Raw genomic sequence first — 20,214 nt, 5'->3', positions numbered from 1 at the left:
GTGGTGGAAGGGGAGGAGGGTGAGGGGTGGGGGTAAATGGGTGACGGGCACTGATTGGGGCACTTGACAGGATGAGCTCTGGGTGTTATTCTGTATGTTGGCAAATTGAACACCAATAAAAAATAAATTTATTATTAAAAAAAAACACTGCTAAATAAACCCTGTATGCAGCAGCCTGGAAAGAAAAAAAAAAGATTTTATTTTTAAGTAATCTCCACACTCAATGTGGGCTCAAACTCACAACCCTGAAACCAAGAGTTGCATGCTTCACCAACCGAACCAGCCAGGCACACCCATCATTTATTGTGTTTTTCATCTCTAATTGTTTGTTTTTTTTTCTTTTAATCTCTATGTTAAGGGTCTCATTGATGTCCTCCACTCTTCTCAAGTTTGGTGAGTATCCTTATGATCATTACTTTAAATTCTCCCTCAGGCATATTACCTATATTCATTTTGCTTTGGTCTCTTGCTGTGGTTTGGTTCTATTCTTTCATTTGGGAGATATTTCTCTGTCTCCTTATTTTGTCTGACCTTCTGTTAGGAAAGTCAGCTACTTCTCTTGGTCTTAATAGCCTTATAATGAAGTCTTGAAGTACCCTGGAGTGCATTGTCCCCTGTTCCCCAGGGCCTGGCACTTCAGGAGTGTCTACTATATGTGTATGTGCTTACCTGTTAAGTCTTGGCCTCTTTTCCCTTCAATCCAGTTGTCTGCAGAGGCTCTCTTTGCCTATTGTGGACAGTGTTTGGTCCCCAGCAGGAGTGAGGCGCGTGCAGTGGTCTGCTTGGGAGTTGAGACCTTCCCCCACTGCTGCAGGAACCGCGGTCCCACAATACCTGCGTTTTGGGAGATGTGATGTTGGCAAGGTTTGCCTTGGTCTTCAGTGTAGGACTGAGGCAAGCATGACTGGGAAGAGCAGATCGACTGAAGCATTGGCAAGTGGGCTTGGCATAAACAAATTAGGTAGCCAGTGTCTATACTGCACAGGTTCTCACATTGGCTGTTGTTTATGCTGGAGGGTGGGGGAGGGAAACCCACCTGACAGGTTCTTTGTTCGTGGAATCGCCTTGTGATCCCTGGCTTGCCCTCAGATGAGCAAATCATTCTCCCAGCCATATGCCCCTGGCGTTTTTTCAAACTGCTGGTTCCGCGCAATATCTGCTTGGGCTGTTTGTCCTCCTATCTCTTTAAGAGCAGAGACTCTGCTCCCTAAGGCCTCTTGGCTCTCCTACAGCCAAGCCTATGGACTTTTAAAATTCCAAGCTTTCAGTTGATTGGGTTCCTCAGGTTTTCAAAGGCAAATATCTTTTTTTTTTTTTAAGATTTTATTTATTTATTCATAAGAGACAGAGACAGAGAGAGAGAGAGAAAGAAAGAGAGGCAGAGACACAGGCAGAAGGAGAAGCAGGCTCCATGCAGGGAGCCTGATGTGGGACTCGATTCCCCGGATCTCCAGGATCACGCCTGGAAGTCAGCACTAAACCGCTGAGCCACCCAGGCTGCCATTAGAAACGACAAATACCCACCATTTGCTTCGACGTGGGTGGAACTGGAGGGTATTATGCCGAGTGAAATAAGTCAGTCAGAGAAGGACAAACATTATATGGTCTCATTCATTTGGGGAATATAAAAAATAGTGAAAGGGAATAAAGGGGAAAGGAGAGAACATGAGTGGGAAGTATCAGAGAGGGAGACAGAACATGAGAGACTCCTAACTCTGGGAAACGAACAAGGGGTGGTGGAAAGGGAGGTGGGCGGGGGGGTGAGGGTGACTGGGTGACGGGCACTGAGGGGGGCACTTGATGGGATGAGCACTGGGTGTTTTGCTATATGTTGGCAAATTGAACTCCAAAAAAAAAAAAAAGAAAGAAAGAAAGAAAAAGAAAAAGAAAAAGAAAAAAAAAAAAGGCAAATATCATGGGGATTTGTCCTCCACATTGGTGTGGCTCACTGGTGTGACAGTATGTTTTCTGCCCTTCTCCATACCACGGTGGATGACTCCAGTCCGTTTCATTCCCAGACTTCATCTTTGCCCTTTCAACCTTCTTAGATGTGGCCTCCTCTCAACCATTTAATTGTGGAGTTTGTTCTGCCAGTCATCAGGTTATTTTCTGGGTTATTTACACTGATGTGAATATTATTAGTTGTATCCCTGGGACAAGGTGAGTTTAAGGACCTCCTACTCTACCATCTTCTCAGGGGACACTTTTTATTACTCTTTTTTTTTTTTTTCCAAAAACAAATGTTTGCCTTGGTTATTTCTGTCAACTGTATGTTTGTTTTCTGTTGTCCTAATTTGGGCTTTTATTTTATTTCCTCCCTCCTGCTTTTTTCAAGTGATTCTGATTAAGTTGCTTGTTATTCTGGCATAACCTAGTGCATGGGATATCTTCCATTTGCCCCTCTGGATGTACTCTCCCCTCTTCATCCCAAGAGGGTAAATTGTTCTCCATTCCTGCAATCCTTGTATGAACTACATCAATGGGCTGGCTTGTTTGATGTCTGGCTTCCAACCAGAATCACAGTGAGGTGTCCAAGCAGGAGATTGGAGGGAGAGAGTAGAGTGTGGTCAAGACATTTATTTATTCCCCTGTCTCCTTTTTGGCAGGGTTGCTTCAGGCTGGCTAGTTTCTCAGTTGAAGATCACTGTTTTTCTCTCAACTCTTTCTTTTCTTGTTAATGATAACCTTTCTAATTCCCTTGTTCCCTCAAGCTAGGGATGGTAATGACTATGCTATTACTAGCCCCAGATTGCTGAGTTATCCCTTGTGGTTTTCCTATGCTCTACCCATACCTTTATAAATAGTCTTTTTAGTAAATCCTCCTCTAAACTTCCTAATTTGAATGAGTCATCTGTTTTCTCTCAGGCACCTGACTAATACACCTAGAAACCTTTATGACTGGTATATGTTCTTAATTTAAAGTCTAAAGTTAGGCTTCCTTTCGGCCGGAACCGCCATCTTCCAGTAATTCGCCAAAATGACCAACACAAAGGGAAAGAGGAGAGGTACCCGCTATATGTTCTCTAGGCCTTTTAGAAAACATGGAGTTGTTCCTTTGGCCACATGCATGCGAATCTATAAGAAAGGTGATATTGTGGACATCAAGGGAATGGGCACTGTTCAAAAAGGAATGCCCCACAAATGTTACCATGGCAAAACTGGAAGGGTCTACAATGTTACTCAGCATGCTGTTGGCATTGTTGTAAACAAACAAGTTAAGGGCAAGATTCTTGCCAAGAGAATTAATGTCCGCATTGAGCATATTAAACACTCAAAGAGCCGAGATAGCTTCCTGAAGCGTGTGAAGGAAAATGATCAGAAAAAGAAGGAAGCCAAAGAGAAAGGTACTTGGGTCCAACTGAAGCGCCAGCCTGCCCCACCCAGAGAAGCACACTTTGTGAGAACCAATGGAAAGGAGCCTGAACTGCTGGAACCCATTCCCTATGAATTCATGGCATGATAACTGTAAAAAAAATAAAAGACCTCACGATTGTAAAAAAAAATAAAAAAATAAAAAAAAAATAAAGTCTAAAGTTAGGGGTGCCTGAGTGGTTCAGTCAGTTAAGCATCTGCCTTTGGCTCAGGTCATGATCCCAGGATCCTGCTCAGCAGAGGAGTCTGCTTCTCCCTCTCACTCTGCCTTTCCTTGTGTTCTCTCTCTTGCTCACTCTCTCAAATAAATTAATAAAATTAAAGTAGAAAGTTAATCATTAACATTATATTTCTCTTAAATAAGAAAAAAAATTAGATCAGCAAGGTTTCAGGATACAAGATCAATGCACAAAAATCAGTTTATTTCTATACAATTGCAATTAACAATACAGAAATGAAATCAAGAAAACAATCCCATTTACAACAGCATAAAAAAGGATAAATTACTTCGGAATAAATTTAACAAAAGAAGTATGAGAAGATTTACACAATGAATACTATGAAGTGTTGTTAAAACAAATTTTAAGAGACCTAAATAAATGGAAAAATATTTCCATGTCCATGGGTCAGAAGATGTAATAATATTAAGATGACATTACTATTATAGATTCACTGCAATCTCCATCAAAATCCCAGCTGCCTCTTTTAAGAGAAATCGATAAGCTGATTCTAAAATTCATATGGAAATTCAAAGGCCAAAAATATCTTAAAATAATCTTGACAAAGAAGAACAAAGTTGGAGGATTTACACATCCCGATTTCAAAACTTGCTACAAAGCAGACAGTAATCAAGACAGTGTGGTACTGGCAAAGGATAGACATATAAGTTGATGAAATAGAACCAAGAGTCTGGAAATAAACTCTTATATTTATGGTCAGTTCATTTTTGAAAAGGTGCCGAGACAATCTAATGGGGGAACACATCTTAAACAAAGGTTTTGGGGACAACTGGATACCTACCTGCAAAAGAAAGATGTTGGACCCTGTTTCACACCATATAAAAAAATTAACTCAATGACTCAAAGCCCTAAATAGGAGCTAAAACGATTCAATTCTTAGAAGAAAACATAGGCATTAATCTTTGTGCCTTTGGGTCAGGCAAGGGCTTCTTAGACGACAATGCAAGCAGCACATGCAAACCAAAAAAACAAAACAGATAGATTAGATTTCCTCAAATTAAAGACGTTTGTGATTCAAAGGACACTATCAATAATGTTAAAATACGGAATGGGAGAAAATATTTGCAGATCAAAATACCTGATGAGGGGCAGGTGTCGAGGTGGCTCAGACCTTTAAGCATCAGACTCTTCTTTTTTTTTTTCTTTTAAAGATTTTATTTATTTATTCATAGAGAAAGAGAGAGAGAGAGAGAGAGGCAGAGTCACAGGCAGAGGGAGAAGCAGGCTCCATGCAGGGAGCCTGACGTGGGACTCGATCCCAGGTCTCCAGGATCACACCCCAGGCTGCAGGCAGCTCCAAACCGCTGTGCCACTGGGGCTGCCCTAAGCATCAGACTCTTGATCTCAGCTCAAGTCTCCAACTCAGGATCATAAGTTAGGGCACCCTGTTGGGTTCCACACTGGGCATGGAGCCTACTTTAAAAAAAAAGTCTGATGAAGGTCTAGAATCCAGAATATGTAAAGAGCTCTTACAACCCAATAATAAAAAGACAACCCAATTTAAAAAATGAGCAAAGATGATGGACATTTCTCCAAAGAGGTATGCAGATAGTCCGTAAGCACAGGAAAAGATGCTCAACATAATTAGTAATAAGAGAAATGTAAATCAAGACCAAATGAGGTATCACTTCACTCCCACCAGGATGGCATCTTAGTCTGCTTGACTTTCTATAACAAAATAGCATAAACTGAAGGGCTTATAAACAATGAAATTTATTTCTCACACCTCTAGAATCTTGGAAATCCAAAATCAAGGTGCCAGCAGATTATGTCTGGGGAGAGCCTACTGTCCTAAATTGCCATCTTTTCACTGTAATCTCACATGTCAAAAGAGGTAAGAGATCTCTTTGGGGCCTCTTTTATTAGGGCACTTATCCCATTAATGAGGGCTTTGCCCTCATGATCTAATTACTTCCCAAAGGATCTGCCTCTTAATACCATCACCTTAGGGGTTAGGATTTCAACATATGAATTTGGGAGGACATAGACATTCAGTCTGCTGCAGATGGCTATAATAAAAAACATGGACAAACAGATGTTATCAAGGATATGGAAAATTTGGAACCTTCATACATTGGTGGCAGGAATGTAAAATGGGGCAATTGGTTTGGAAAACAGTTTGGCAGTTCCTCAAAAAGTTAAACATAGAATAACCATATGACCCACCAATTTCACAATTTCACTCTTGGTGTATATATATATATATATATATATATATATATATATATATATATATATAATACCCAAGAGAAATGAAAACATATGTCCATATGAAAATTTGTTCACTAATGTTCACAGCAGCATTATTCGTAATAGCCAAAGGTGGAAGAAACTCTATGTCCCTCAACTGATCTGCAGATAAACAAAATGTAGTATATCCATACAATGAAATATTATTCAACCACATAAATAATTGAAGTGCTGATAAATATGGCAACATGAATAAACTTTAAAAATATATTTTAAGTGGAAGAAGCCAGATGCATATTGTGTTGTTCTTTTTTTATGAAGCCTCTAGCATAGACCAATCCATAGATACAGAAAGTTAATTGGTAGTTGCCAGGCACCAGGGGGAGAGGGCATGAGGATTTACTCCTAGTGGGATAGGTAGGGTTTTTTGTTTTGTTTTGTTTTGTATTGCTTTGTTTTGTCTACCATAAGTGGACTTTTTTGGAGGGTAATGAAAATGTTATATAATTAGATGGTGATGATTATTACACAGCTTTGTGAATATACTAAAACTCACTGAATGTACACTTTAATGGGGAAAATGTATGCACATGTATATCTTAATTTTTTAAAAGACAAAAAAAAAAAAAGGAAAAGAGAACACAAATCACCTCACAAAGTGGCAGCGGTTTGCAGGCACAATGTGGTCTAAATCCATACTTGGAAAAAAAATTACCAAAAAAAGCCCCCACCCCAAACCATTCTGCATGCAGAAAGCAAGCTATTCTTGTTTACATATTTTTGAAAACAAACTTTCTTGCTATATTAACGTGCTGGGGTTTTAGAACAGTGTTCTTGAGACTTGGCTTATGATCCTTAGTAGGTCAAGGAATAAATTTAATGCATCACAACTAACTTTTACAATAATGATATAGAATGAATTAGAAAGTATCAGAGTGTGTCACATAGGTCTTTGGCAAGAACCAAGGACATTGGCACGATACTGAGACTAATTGCTTCATATTGTGGGAGAGAGACGGAGGAGATGTGAAAAATATACCCACTGGCTAAAAACAGATTGTTTTATTCAGCACACTGGCACATAACTTGATTTTCTGGTATATGATTGTCAATATGGCCATTGCCTGATAATGGGAGAATTAAGTATTTTAAAATTTTATATCATAATTTGAAATTAGTTGTAAACTGAAGTGTGGGAGAATTTTATTGATTTTTGACAACGTTGTCATGACTTTTTTTTTTTTTAAGATTTTACTTATTTATTCATGAGAGACACACAGAGAGAGGCAGAGACATAGAAACAGAAGAGGCTCCCTGGAGGGAACCCAAAGCGGGACTTGATTCCAGGACCCTGGGATCACTATCTGAGCCAAAGGCAGACGCTCAACCACTGAGCCACCCAGGCGCCCCACATTGTCACGACTTTCAACTGATTTTGGTTAGGAATTTATAGCGTGGTTTTTCAGAAAGTTCATATCTGGAAAATGTTGACTGTTGACAAATGTAGTTTTTTTAAAACTTTTATTTATTTATGATAGTCAGAGAGAGAGAGAGAGAGAGAGAGAGACAGGCAGAGGGAGAAGCAGGCTCCATGCACCGGGAGCCCGATATGGGTCTCGATCCCGAGTCTCCAGGATTGCGTCCTGAGCCAAAGGCAGGCGCCAAACCGCTACGCCACCCAGGGATCCCCAAATGTAGTTTTTTAATTGAATTAGTTCAAATTGCCCTCAAATAGGTTGTTTTAACACTACAAAAAATGAGAATGAGAAAGTGAAAAATATGGGATGAGTGAACAGTGATATTAAGGAAATTATCGACATAATCAGCCAACAGTGATTTCATTTGTGCCTCATTAAAAAGAAAGTATATTTATTTTAAAGATTTATTTATTTATTCATTCAGAGAGAGAGAAAGAGGCAGAGACACAGGCAGAGGAAGAAGCAGGCTCCATGCAGGTAGCCCAGTATCACGCCTTGAGCTGCAGGCGGCGCCAAACCGCTGCACCACCGGGGCTGCCCTAAGACAGCTTTTATTTATTTATTTATTTTTAATTTTTATTTATTTATGATAGTCAGAGAGAGAGAGAGGCAGAGACATAGGCAGAGGGAGAAGCAGGCTCCATGCACTGGGAGCCTGATGTGGGATTCGATCCCGGGTCTCCAGGATTGTGCCCTGGGCCAAAGGCAGGCGCCAAACCGCTGCGCCACCCAGGGATACCTAAGACAGCTTTTAAAAAATAGTTTTATCAAGTGTGAAAACCAACAAAATGACATGTAATAATGTTTCGTTGTAATAATATTCTTGCAAATGAAAGCTTAATGCCATCAAAATTAAAAAGATACTTGGAAACATGACATACTGAATTAGTCCCTTCAGTATTTTCAAAAAAAGAAAAAATATATATAATGAGATGGGCAAATTTTCTGAGCCACGATAGAGCTCGAAAAAGCTTTATTATTATTGTATTATTATAAAATATTATTGTATTGTGTTGGGTTACATAATACATGCCAACAGTGAATATTGCTCACAGGGTTCCTGAAAAAAAAAATTATTCTTGCGGCATGTATTTTGGTCTGTTCAGTTTTTATGGTAAAACAATTGATAAAAATATAGCTTAGAAATAATATAATTTCTCCTCGAACCTGTACTGTTGTAGAACTTTAGAAGCAATGCTTATTAGGCTTTTACAATCTGGTATTGATTTTGTGATCCAAAAAAAAACTTGAGAAAGATAAGTTGAAAACTGCACAATAGTTTAGGCCTGTGGTGAATTTGATTAAGGCCATTTTAAGGAGGGTTTTGTTACATTTAGTTAGCCTCCTCACACAAACTAGACTTAAAATATTTGCAGAATTGAAAGGTATAATTTTGGTCACCAAAATTAGTCTGTAAAAAATGAAACTAGGGCAGCCCCGATGGCCCTAGCGTTTTAGCGCCACCTGCAGCCCGGGGTATGATCCTGGAGACCGGGAATCGAGTCCCGAGTCGGGCTCCCTGCATGGGGCTTGCTTCTCCTGCCTGTGTCTCTGCCTCTCTCTCTCTCTCTCTCTCTGTCATGAATAAATGAATTAAAAAAAAGAGAGAGAGAAAAGAAACTATAATAAAGTTATTTAAGAATTATTTAGAAACATCTAAAAACAGTTACTTGGCATACTCTTTTATGTGTTGTAATTCCTTGGATGACAAAGACATTCTGCTGAAATTCTTGTATATATTGAAAAAAAAATCAGTAGAGGTTGTTAATTTTGTTAAAGAAAGCTGAGAAAAATACCCAATTCCTTGGAAAAAAAAAAACCACCCACAAAATGTTTTCAGGGATTAGAACTGATCATACCACTTAGTTTGTCATATCAAAGTTAGTTGGTTGTCTTAAAGGAAAGTCTAAAGCAGATTATAAGAATACAGGAGTGAAATTTGTATTTTTCTAACTGAAAAGTAATCTCATTGGACAATCTTTTCGAAGTTGTTTTCTGAGTAACAGTGTTGGGCCTCATTAACTGATATGATAAAATACAAAATACTTTGTATTTACTTATTTTATATGATATTTTTTAAAACATTCTTAGAGAATTAGAATATTCATGAGAAGACTGTTCCAATATTTCAAGGCTTTCTAAGTATTCCAAATGACATTATTTCTGTGGTAAGCAAGATTTTAATATATATGCCACTAGACCCGTGGTTCTCAAACGTGGTCCCCAGCAACATGAACATCTCCAGAGAACTTGCTACAAATGCCAAGTCTTGGGCTCCACCCACAAACCTTCTGAATCAGAAAATCGGGAGGTGGGAACAGCAATATGTGTTTTTGAAAGCCTTCCAGGTAGGGACATCTGGGTGGCTCAGTTGGTTAAGCATCTGCCTTTGGCTCAGGTCATGATCCTAGGGAGCCTGTTTCTTCCTCTGCCTCTGCCACTCACCCTACTTGTGCTCTCTCTCTCTCTCTCAAATAAATAAATAAAATCTTTAAAAAAAAATTCTTCCAAGTTAAAAAAAAAAAAAAAAGAAGAGAAGAGCCTTCTAGGTAATTCAGATATAAGCTCAAATATGGGAAACTAGGGTATGAGATTTTCCCAATATCATTGCAACAAATTGATGAGAACTTATTAATGAAAGCAGGTTGAATTAAGTGAAATAAAATTAAAGATTTTTGTTGCATCTCACCTCCTGTGTTGGTATTCATGTTCTTTTAGTCTCTCCAGTCATTCAGAGAATGTTACTTCTTTTTTCTGGTCTTTAGAAGAAATTGTGTATTGTTGGTATTATTTCTTCCTTAAAGTTGAGTAGATTTCACACCATTTGGGACTGGACTTTTCTTCATAAGAAGATTTCTATATTATAGTTTCAATTTCTTTAATAGTCATAGGATTATTCCAATTTTCAATTACTTCTTGTGTCCTTTTAGGTGTGGGTTGTTTTGTTTTGTTTTGTTTTCTAGAAATTTGTCTATTCCATCTAAATTTTCAAATGTATATACATAACATTGTTTATATCCTCTTATGCATCTTCTTAATGCTAAAGAATCAGATATGATGTTCCCCTTTTCTACTTTTGATGTTAATTCTTGGTTGGAATCTATTCTTTTTCTTCTTTACACGGTCTGTTCTAATTTGATTGATTGCTTTCCAGGACTGCAGCACAACAGTCAGTCTGCAATTTCTTTTGATGTACTGCAACTTAAAGAAAAAAAACAAAAACAATGGTTATATAAGATGTTAATATTAAGGAAAGCTGGGTGAGGATGTAAGGGAACTGTACTATCCTGGCAACTCTTCTATTAACCTAAAATTATTCCAAATAAAAATTTATTTAAATAAAAAACAGAAAAATGGTATCAATCATCCACTTATTCATCAAGTTCCACTCAGAAGGGTTTTGGGTTGTTTGTAAGACTCAATCCACCAGAGAATTAGAATTTGTTGCCTCGGAGGAGGTGCCAAAGAATTGTCCTAAAGGCTCTGAGCCAGTGGCTTTTACTTAGGTGTTTCTTTTTAAAAAGACATTCTTTTGGGTTGTTTCCAAAGAAAGATTTCAAAAAGAGATGGAGCCTTTGCAACTTTATTGGAGTAATTATACAATTCAAGGAAACAAGGCTTTGAATGTGTTTTGAACAGTATTTATGTTCAGAGGGGAAAATAGTAATGATTGCTTTATCCTTCTATCAGATGCAATCTGCCTAGGAAGGAAAGAAACCATTAGGACTAATAACAGAAAAATTACTACAAAGGTTTGTAAGCAAGGGTTAAATTGTGAGAGCCTGACAAGAAATCCTCCAGAGTTCTGAAAAGGGCAGCAACTCAGTCTTAAGGAAAATGTGGGATTTGCTGAGTGGGGGGATCCTACCCTTAGCATGACAGGGGGCTCTAAGGATCCTAGTCTTCCTGGAAGATGGAGGGCATGTGGAGGAACCATGGGATCTGGGGTTGAATGCTAAAAATGCCAGTTGGAAGCTGCTGAAATTTACATAATCACGGACAGAAATTTTACATGATAAAAATAACGTAATAATAATATTTGGGGGGCTTATTTTGTGCAGGGCCCATATTTTGCAACTTAGAACAATCCATTGAGGTATTTTCTCCATATGCACATAAGCAAATTGAAGCTTCAGAAAGTCAAGTACAGTAGTTCCCTTCTATCCTGGGTTTCACTTTTTGTGCCAGCTTAGTTACCGGTGGTCAACTATGATCTGGAAGCAGGTGATCATCCTTCTGAGTATTGTTAGAAGGTCAATAGTGGCCTGACAATATGTGACAGTGCTTCACTTCATCTCAACATGTAGGCATTTTATTATCTCACATCATCACAAAGAAGGGTGAGTACAGCACAATATAACGTGTTGAGAGAAAGACCACATTTATGTAACTTTTATTACAGAATGTTGTAATAATTGTTCTATTTTATTACTCGGTATTGTTGTTAATCTCTTAATATGCTTAATTTATAAGCTAAGTTTGTGACCACATACATTTATTTATGATTGCATATATTTCATTTGCTGTGAAAATTTGTTTATGAATCCCGTTTCATGACTCTTTGTCGACAAATTCTTGACACAGTGTCTGGAAGCACACATACTACTTCTTTCTTAATGTTATTTGTTTTTCTTTCTTCCCTTTGCATTTCTATAGTTTCTGATACATAGTAGTTGTTAAGTAAACTAACTTGGAGGCCAATCCAAGAATCCTGGGGCAGAATTTGTGTGTGTGTGTGTGTGTGTGTGCGCGCGCGCACATTTTTTGGGGAAGAAACCATTCAAGCTTTTATCATAAAAGGGTCCTAAGCTTCTAAAAAGCTAAGAGCCACTGTTGTAGATTAAAGAATGACTGGCTCTGGAAATGAGGGGAAAATCTACACCTATGGGTATTGAAGCAGAGGTCTCGAGAGACTGTATTTAATGAGCTCAGATCAGATTACATAGCTGGACAAGTTCAAGTCTCACAGGGGCTATTTAAAATTAGGATTGTCCCGGGATCCCTGGGTGGTGCAGCAGTTTGGCGCCTGCCTTTGGCCCAGGTCGCGATCCTGGAGACCCGGGATCGAATCCCACGTCGGGCTCCCGGTGCATGGAGCCTGCTTCTCCCTCTGCCTATGTCTCTGCCTCTCTCTCTCTCTCTCTCTGTGTGACTATCATGAATAAATAAAAATTAAAAAAATAAAAATAAAATTAGGATTGTCCCAGAGGATATCAAAAGGACACAGGAACTGGCTTGAAAGGACCACCACTAGTCAAATTTGAGGCAATTTGAGCATTAAAAAGAATAATGAAAGAGAAATCAAAACATACATCCCCCAAACTTGTATAAAAATGTTCAAACTTGTATAAATTTGTATAAAGATTAGCTTTACTCATAATAGCCCTAAACTAGAAATAACCCAAATATCCACCAACAAGAGAATGGATAAACAAATTGTGTGTTTTCATACAATGAAATACTTCCCAGAAGTAAAAAGGACTGGACCACTGATACAATAGAATATGGATGAATCTCAAAAACATGCCAAGTGAAAGAAGCTAAATACAAAGACTGTATGTTTCTATTGACATGAAATTCTGGAACAGTCATAATGAACCTATGATGAAAATCAGAAGAGTGGTTGTCTGGAGGGCAGGAGTTGTCTGGCAAGGAGCATGATGAAACTTAATGGAGTGATAGAAATGTTCTATGACCATTGAGGTGTTGGTTACACGGGTATACACATTTGTCAAAATTCATCAAATCAAGCACTTAATACTGTGCATTTCACCATATGTAAATGATAAGGAAAATAAATTAACAAGAGTAAAGGACTGTAACACATTACAAAAAAAAAAAAAAAAAGGCAGCCCCGGTGGCTCAGTGGTTTAGCGCCGCCTTCAGTTCAGGGCCTGATCCTGGAGACCCAGGATCGAATCGGGCTCCCTGCATGGAGCCTGCTTCTCCCTCTGCCTGTGTCTCTGCTTCTCTGCCTGCCTCTCTCTCTCTCTGCCTCTGAATAAAAACAAAACAAAACAAAACAAAAAAAAAACAACACATTACGCTGTGAGTTCATAGTGATACCCCAGATAAGAAATGGAAGAGCTGCTTTCCTTAGGAGAATACGATCTAATAAAAGGGAAAGAAATAATAAAATTACAAAATCACAATTTTGCCACCGCTAGCATGTAATCCAGGCAAGATTGCCAAAAGATGATAAAAACTACTGAGTGAAAGTTGGGGAACAGAATATTCTCAGTCTTGAAGGGCAGTTACTTATTAATTACAAAGTAGGAAATGTACCTTTTTTGTTTTTGTTTTTAGATTTTTTTTAAAGTAATCTCTACTCCCAACGTGGAACTCAAAACTTGCCACCCTGAGATCAAGAGTTGCATGCTTTACTGACTGAGCTGGCCAGGTGCCCTGAAAATGTACCTTTCCAGTAAAGACATTTGGTAGATAACCACATAAGCGAAGAGATCAAACTTGGCATTATCCATAATAGGATAAACTTATGTTATTTCCTCCCGATGTGAAGCAATAGGAAAGACATGTCATCACCTTTGTAGTATTCTTTCTAAAAAGTTGAGCCCTAATCTAATCATGGGAAAATAGCCAAGAAGATCCAGATGGTAGGACATTCAGCAAAGTTGGACTCTTAAGAATTTTCAATGCTATGAAGGACAGAAAAGATGGGGGACTCTCCTAGATTGAAGGACACTAAAGAGACAAGGCGTTCAAAAATCATGATCCTTGATTGAATCCTGGATTGAGGGGGGAGAGACTGTAAGGGAACATTCTGGGGGCAATTGCAGACATTCGAATATTAAATATAGGGTAATGTTATACCAACATTAACTTTCTTGGGTATGATGATGTCATGGTTATTAAGAGCATGGCCTTGTTCTTGGAGATATATGCTAAAATATATCTATATATATGTATACGTATGCAGATTGATAGGGAAAGAGAGAAAGAGTAGATATAATAAAACACAATGCTAACAATTGTTGAGTCTAAGCAAAGAAAATGTATGTGCATTGTATCACCCTTTCAACTTTCTGTAGATCTGAAAATTTTCCCCTAAAAAGCTGCAGGAAAATAAGAGAGTGCAAATAAAGTACTTGGCCAATGATAAATGCTCCAAAAAAGGGTAGGTCTTACACAAGAATATAAGCTCCATAAAAGCAGAGACTTTGGTTTTTTATTTAGCACAGTATTCCTAGCACCTACATCAGTGCCTGGCACTTACGATGGTACTCAATTAAAAAAAAAAAAAAAGATGGTACTTGATAAATAGTTTTTAAACAAATCACTGAGAGATTGTACATTAGAAATGTTAAGATTAAAAAAATATGACTGAAATACCACTCCAGGACAATGTAACTACATGGGACAGCTGTTTCTGTGGTCTGAGTATAGCTGTGTCAGTTGTTTTGATTAAAATGACTTTCCCAGGATTAAAAAATATTTTAAAAAATTGCCCCAGAAAAGCTTTCTGCCGAACTGAGTTTGGTAACTCATTTACAAGAAGTAATAGTCTCTGAGTAACATCAGCATGTTTGGTTAAACCATTTGGGATTACTATAAAAAAAAAAAAAAAAAGTACCAGTTTAAGACCTTCATTTTTTTTAAGGCTGACCCAAATTGACATCAACTGGCTTCTTATAAGAGGGGTACTATGCCCTCTGGTGGTAAGAGATACACATCTAGTTTCTCCGAGAAAAGCCTGCAGAACAGAGATGAAGTGGAAAAAATGCCTTTACTCAGAGATTTCTGAAAACTTATCTCCTGACTTCCTAGACACATGGTGACCTTAAAGACTGAATTTAACGTGATAATTTTTGACTCCATGAATAGCCAGCTTTGGGGAATGCCTGGGCCGGGCTGGACCGAACAAGGTACAAATTTAGGAATGGCAGAGGTGACTTTTGGTAGTTGAGTCGAAGCTTAGGTGGAAAGACTTGTTCCCAGCATGGTGAGTGTCAAGAGAAACCTGAAGGGCCATTTGAACTGTGAAATTTGTCAGGATTCTATTTCCTCATTCATTCTGACAAGGATGAGCGTATACTCCACCACATACCTTGGGAAGAACTCTAGGCAGAACCCTGGGCTGTGATTGTCCAGGGAAGGCTGGGTTCCTGCCCAGACAGCTCACCAATGCCCAGTGTGTATCCCTGGAAATGCCTTTTCTTTTTTCTTAGTTTCTGACATTAAAAAAATTATTTTTCCTGAGTGTAAAAATAATTCATGGCTGATAAAGAATAAGTAAGTGGCATACATATGCAGTGGAATATTAGCCACAGAAAAGAATGAAATCTTGCCATTTGCAACGACATGGATGGAGCTAGAGAGTATTATGCTAAGTGAAATAAGTCAGTCAGGAAAGACAAATACCATATTATATCACTTATATGCAGAATTTAAGAAACAAAACAAAGGGGAAAAAAGAGAGAGAGAGAGAGAAAGTGAGAGAGAGAGAGAGAAAGAAATCAAGAAAAAGGCTCTTAATTACAGAAAACTAATGGTTACCAGAGGGGAGGAGGGGAGGGATGGGTTAAATAGATGATGTGGATTATGGGGAGTGCACTTGTGACAAGCACAGGGCGATGTACAGAAGTGCTGATTCACTGTATTGCACACCTGAAACTGTTACACTATATGTTAACTGGAATTTTTTTTTGCTTTTTTTTTTTTTTTTACAAGATTTTTATTTGAGAACAAGAACAAGAGTGAGAGCGAAAGCAAGAGAGGGAGAACATGAGCAGGACAGATAAAGAAGCAGATTCACCACTGAGCAGGGAGCCTGAGGCAGGGCTCGATCCCAGAGTCCCGGGATTATGACTTGAGCTGAAGGCCCAACTAACTGGAATTTAAATAAAAACTCTAAAAAATGACACATGACCTATGTAAAAAATAATAAAAAATATTAATAAAGTAAAAATCACCTGAAATCTGTCTGCGTTGTGAAAAACATCATTGGCATTTTTATTTATTATTTATTTATTTATTTTTAAAGATTTTATTTATTTATTCATGATAGTCACACAGAGAGAGAGAGAGAGAGAGAGAGAGGCAGGGACACAGGCAGAGGGAGAAGCAGGCTCCATGCAGGGAGCCCGACGTGGGATTCGATTCCGGGTCTCTAGGATCGCGCCTCGGGCCAAAGGCAGGCACCAAACCGCTGCACCACCCAGGGATCCCCATCATTGGCATTTTTAAAAAATATTTTATTTATTTATTTAGAGTGAGCAGGAGAGAGAGGGAGAATCTGAAGCAGACTTCTCGCTAAGCCCAGAGCCCAGCTCGGGGCTCAATGTTATGACTGGGAGATCATGACCTGAGCCAAAACCAAAAGTCAGACACTTAACTGACTGAGCCACCCCCCACACCGCCCACCACATCCACCCACACTTGATATTTTTGATGTTTCTTTTAGGTAATTCTGTGCATATAAGCACACAGAGTAGGAATGTTGACTATTGACTTATACATTAATGGGATCATAATATGCCTATTCCTTTATAACTTGCTTTGTTTTTCTTTCAGTGGTGAGCATTTTCCTATCCAGTTATAAATATATACTCTTAAAAGTTTTTAAATGTTAAATTATGAAAGTTTTATATACTCATAATAAAATGCAAATAACAATATAAAATTAGGAAAATGAACATTCTTCCCCCACCTTCTAATCCCATTCCCCAGTGATAACTACTTTTAACTATTTTGTGCACAGTCTTCTAAATTTTGCAATATATACATAAATTATATAAGTAGATACTTTTTAACATAAATGGGATCACATGATACATGTTGGTCTTCAATGGGTTTTTTCATTTCATGACTGTGTCTTGAACATCTTCCCATGTCCATGTGTATGTAATAGCTGCAGAGTATTCTGTATAGATACATTTAGTCACCTTCTGATGATATTTAGATTGTTTTCAATATGTTGATATAACTGCCTGAGTATTCTTTTATTCATTTTTATTCTTTTTTTTTTTCATTTTTATTCTTTTTTTTCATTTTTATTTTATTTTTTTAAGCCTAATATAGGGCTTGATCTCATGACCCTGAGATCAAGACTTGAGCTGAGATCAAGAGTCAGATGCTTAACTGACTCTTAAGCCACCCAAGTTCCTCATCACTGGCTATTCTAGTAATATATCTTGGTATACCTCTTTCATTGTTGCTAGAACATAAATTCCTGGAAGCAGATCAAAGGATATGCATGCTTAATATTATTTGAAATCTTAGTATTTTATTTTGTAAACAATGATATTCAATGACGCTACTATATTTCAATTTTATTGAAATATTAGAATCTATTTAAACATTCTATTTTATGGTGACGTTTCTGTTTTTACAACCACAACACAATAAGCATTTTTGTATGTGATCATGATATCAAATAATATTAGAAGAGATGCCTAAAGGAGTAATTACTGAGTCAAAAAGTTTGAATTTCTTTTTTTTTTAAAGATTTTATTTATTCATGAAAGACAAACAGAGAGAAAAGCATAGATATAAGCAGAGGGAGAAGCAGGCCCTCTGGGGAGCCTGATGTGGGACTCTATCCCAGGACCCCGGGGATCATGACCTGAACCAAAGGCAGATGCTCAACCATGGAGCCACCGAGGTGCCCCCAAAAGATTGGACTTCCTTTAACTTAATTCACATTCCTAAAAATTGTTTTCCAGAAAGATATAGCAATTTATGTTCTGACCATTAACATTCTACTATTAGTAAAATTGAGGATGGGCATCTTTTTGCACATTTACTAGTCATTGACTTTTCTTCTGTGAATTGCCTGTTCATTTCTATTTTTCTATTGGGTTGTTAATTCATTGACCCAATAAACAAATATTTGATCACCTGTTGTGTTAAGTACTATTCTAGGTGCTGGAGATGAATATGACCATAAACAAAACAGACCAAAAATATACTCTAGTCAGAAGTAGGAGTGCAAAAAATAAACAACTGTATGTCAGGTGGAGATGGTACAAGCAAATAAAGCAGGTAATAAGATTAAGAGTGTAAGAAATGCTATTTTATATGGGTGGTCAGGGAAGGTCTCCCCTTGAACAGAAGCCTGGAGTACATGAGGAAGCAAGCTATTCAGAGCTTCCTGGGAATGAAAACTTATGGCAGAGGGCACAGTATGTTCTTTGTAAATTCTGGATATTAACTCTTTCCAAGAATATCTCTTGCCTCTCATGGTTGTTTATAGTGTCCTGTATGGAAGTTTTAATATTATTGAGCTCAAACTTGTCAAACTTTTCATATTCATGATTTCTGGGTTTTCTGATTAAGAAGAACTTTTCTACCCCCAAATAATAAAAGTATTTTCACAGATTCACTTCTATTATTTTTATGCTTTGATTTTTTAACAGCTTTGTTGAGGTATAATTCATGTATCACAACATTCACCCATTTTGAGTTCACAATCCAATGATTTTTAGTAAATTTAGAGTTGAATAATCATCACCACTATAGTTTTAGAACTGTACTTTCATTTCACTTTATATATAGCTTTTATCTATTTATTTGAGAGAGAGAGAGAGAGAATGAGAGTGTGCACACACACATGCACATGTGTGGGGAGAGGGGTAGAGGGAGAGAATCTTCAAGCCGATTTCTTGCTGAGTTCTGAACTGACTTCAGGCTCAATCTCACCATCCTGAGATCATGACCTGAGCCAAAATCATCAGTCAGGTGCTTAACCAAGTGAGCCACCCAGGTGCCCTCGTTATATATAGCTTTTAATATGTCTGAGATTCATTTTAGAATGTGGTGTGAAGCGAAAGACCTAAGCTTTTCTTTTTTTCCCTATTGATTTGAAATATCCTCTTTACCACATGCTCAACTTCCATGTATCCATGGACCAGTTTCTGGTCTTCCTGTTCCAGTGGTCAAAAAGAGACAGGGTTTTATTTGGTCCGTGGAGTTTTCAAAATTTGGGAACTTCACATAAAAACCCAGATATTTGGCTTTTCTGGAAAAACCAGAAGCTCCAGCAACTATCTGCTGGAAGCCAGTAGAGACCAATCATTTTAGATGGACATTGTTGCTTGCCCCTTTCCTTTCCTGGGAGGGGTCTTGTAACATAAACAGCAGGCATGTATGGGGCAAACTGGGATAATGGTCACCATGCCTGCTGTCCCAGCATAATTATTAATTGTGTCTCTTTTCTTTTAAAAGTGTTATGGTTTGGGTGATAAATAAGACACAATCTCCACCATTCCTCATTGCATTACACCGAGGCATTCTTTCATTAATGGTACAAGACCCCTTTCAGGAAAGGAAAAGGGGAGGCAACAATACAATTCTGACACAGAGGCTTGCCAAAAGAATGATTACATGGGCTCAGAGTAGAGAGAACATATTGTCTGGTGGGGAGAAATTAGGACAAGTTTCCTCTAACGAAGGATAAGAGGTCATAATTTACCGATCCCTTTCCATTATTTCACTTAACTTCACAACCTACCCACTTACACAACTTCGTCAATTTATTTCTGCATGGATTTTGTTGTCTTCTGCTGTAGCCTGCATTCCAAAACAGGGACCTAGTTAGTCTGTTTTGCTCACCACTGTATTCACAGTGACCGGTTCTGGCCGAGCACAGAGCAGGCCCCTAGGAACTACTTACCGGCTGAACACGTTCCCAGGAGCTATTGATCGAAGGAACTAAAAGAAAATTAAGGGGCAGAGAGCCGAGGTCCCTCTGCACCGAGTCAGAGGCCGAGAGAGGCAGGCAGGAATCAGGCTAGGCAGCTTGATTCCTGGACTGGAGCCCAGGATTTTTCCTAGCCAATTGGCTGTAACCTCCCCAAACAGGCAAGAAATGGGAGAATGCGCACGCAGAACTTGTCTTTGACCTCGGGGCACCTCGCTGAAATGCTGGACCGAGCGGCTCCAAAAGCAAGTGCTCAGAAAACTCCACATCTGTCTTT

At 38.3% G+C, this 20,214-nt stretch overlaps 1 protein-coding gene and 1 long non-coding RNA gene across 3 annotated transcripts; one reads left to right on the top strand and one right to left on the bottom strand.

Annotated features, from left to right (window-relative positions):
- The first annotated feature begins 2,208 nt into the window (after positions 1 to 2,208).
- Positions 2,209 to 3,480, top strand: LOC112673384 (60S ribosomal protein L21-like). Its single transcript, XM_035705981.2, has one exon. The coding sequence runs from the start codon at positions 2,978 to 2,980 to the stop codon at positions 3,458 to 3,460; it is 483 nt and encodes a 160-aa protein (XP_035561874.1). The 5' UTR covers positions 2,209 to 2,977; the 3' UTR covers positions 3,461 to 3,480.
- A 303-nt stretch (positions 3,481 to 3,783) lies between these two features.
- Positions 3,784 to 20,186, bottom strand: LOC118352286 (uncharacterized). Of its 2 annotated transcripts, none has more exons than XR_004809187.2 (3): positions 19,911 to 20,186; positions 9,969 to 10,480; positions 3,784 to 4,540 (listed from the first exon to the last, which is right to left on the bottom strand). It is a non-coding gene; the product is annotated as an uncharacterized LOC118352286 (long non-coding RNA). The 2 variants fall into 2 exon arrangements; XR_007405624.1 differs by having other exon boundaries at positions 3,885 to 4,537.
- Between the last annotated feature and the right edge of the window lie 28 nt (positions 20,187 to 20,214).

Source organism: Canis lupus, chromosome 24, assembly GCF_003254725.2.
Source record: "Canis lupus dingo isolate Sandy chromosome 24, ASM325472v2, whole genome shotgun sequence".
NCBI classification, from domain to species: domain Eukaryota; kingdom Metazoa; phylum Chordata; class Mammalia; order Carnivora; family Canidae; genus Canis; species Canis lupus.
This window is presented reverse-complemented; position numbering and strand designations above follow the sequence as displayed.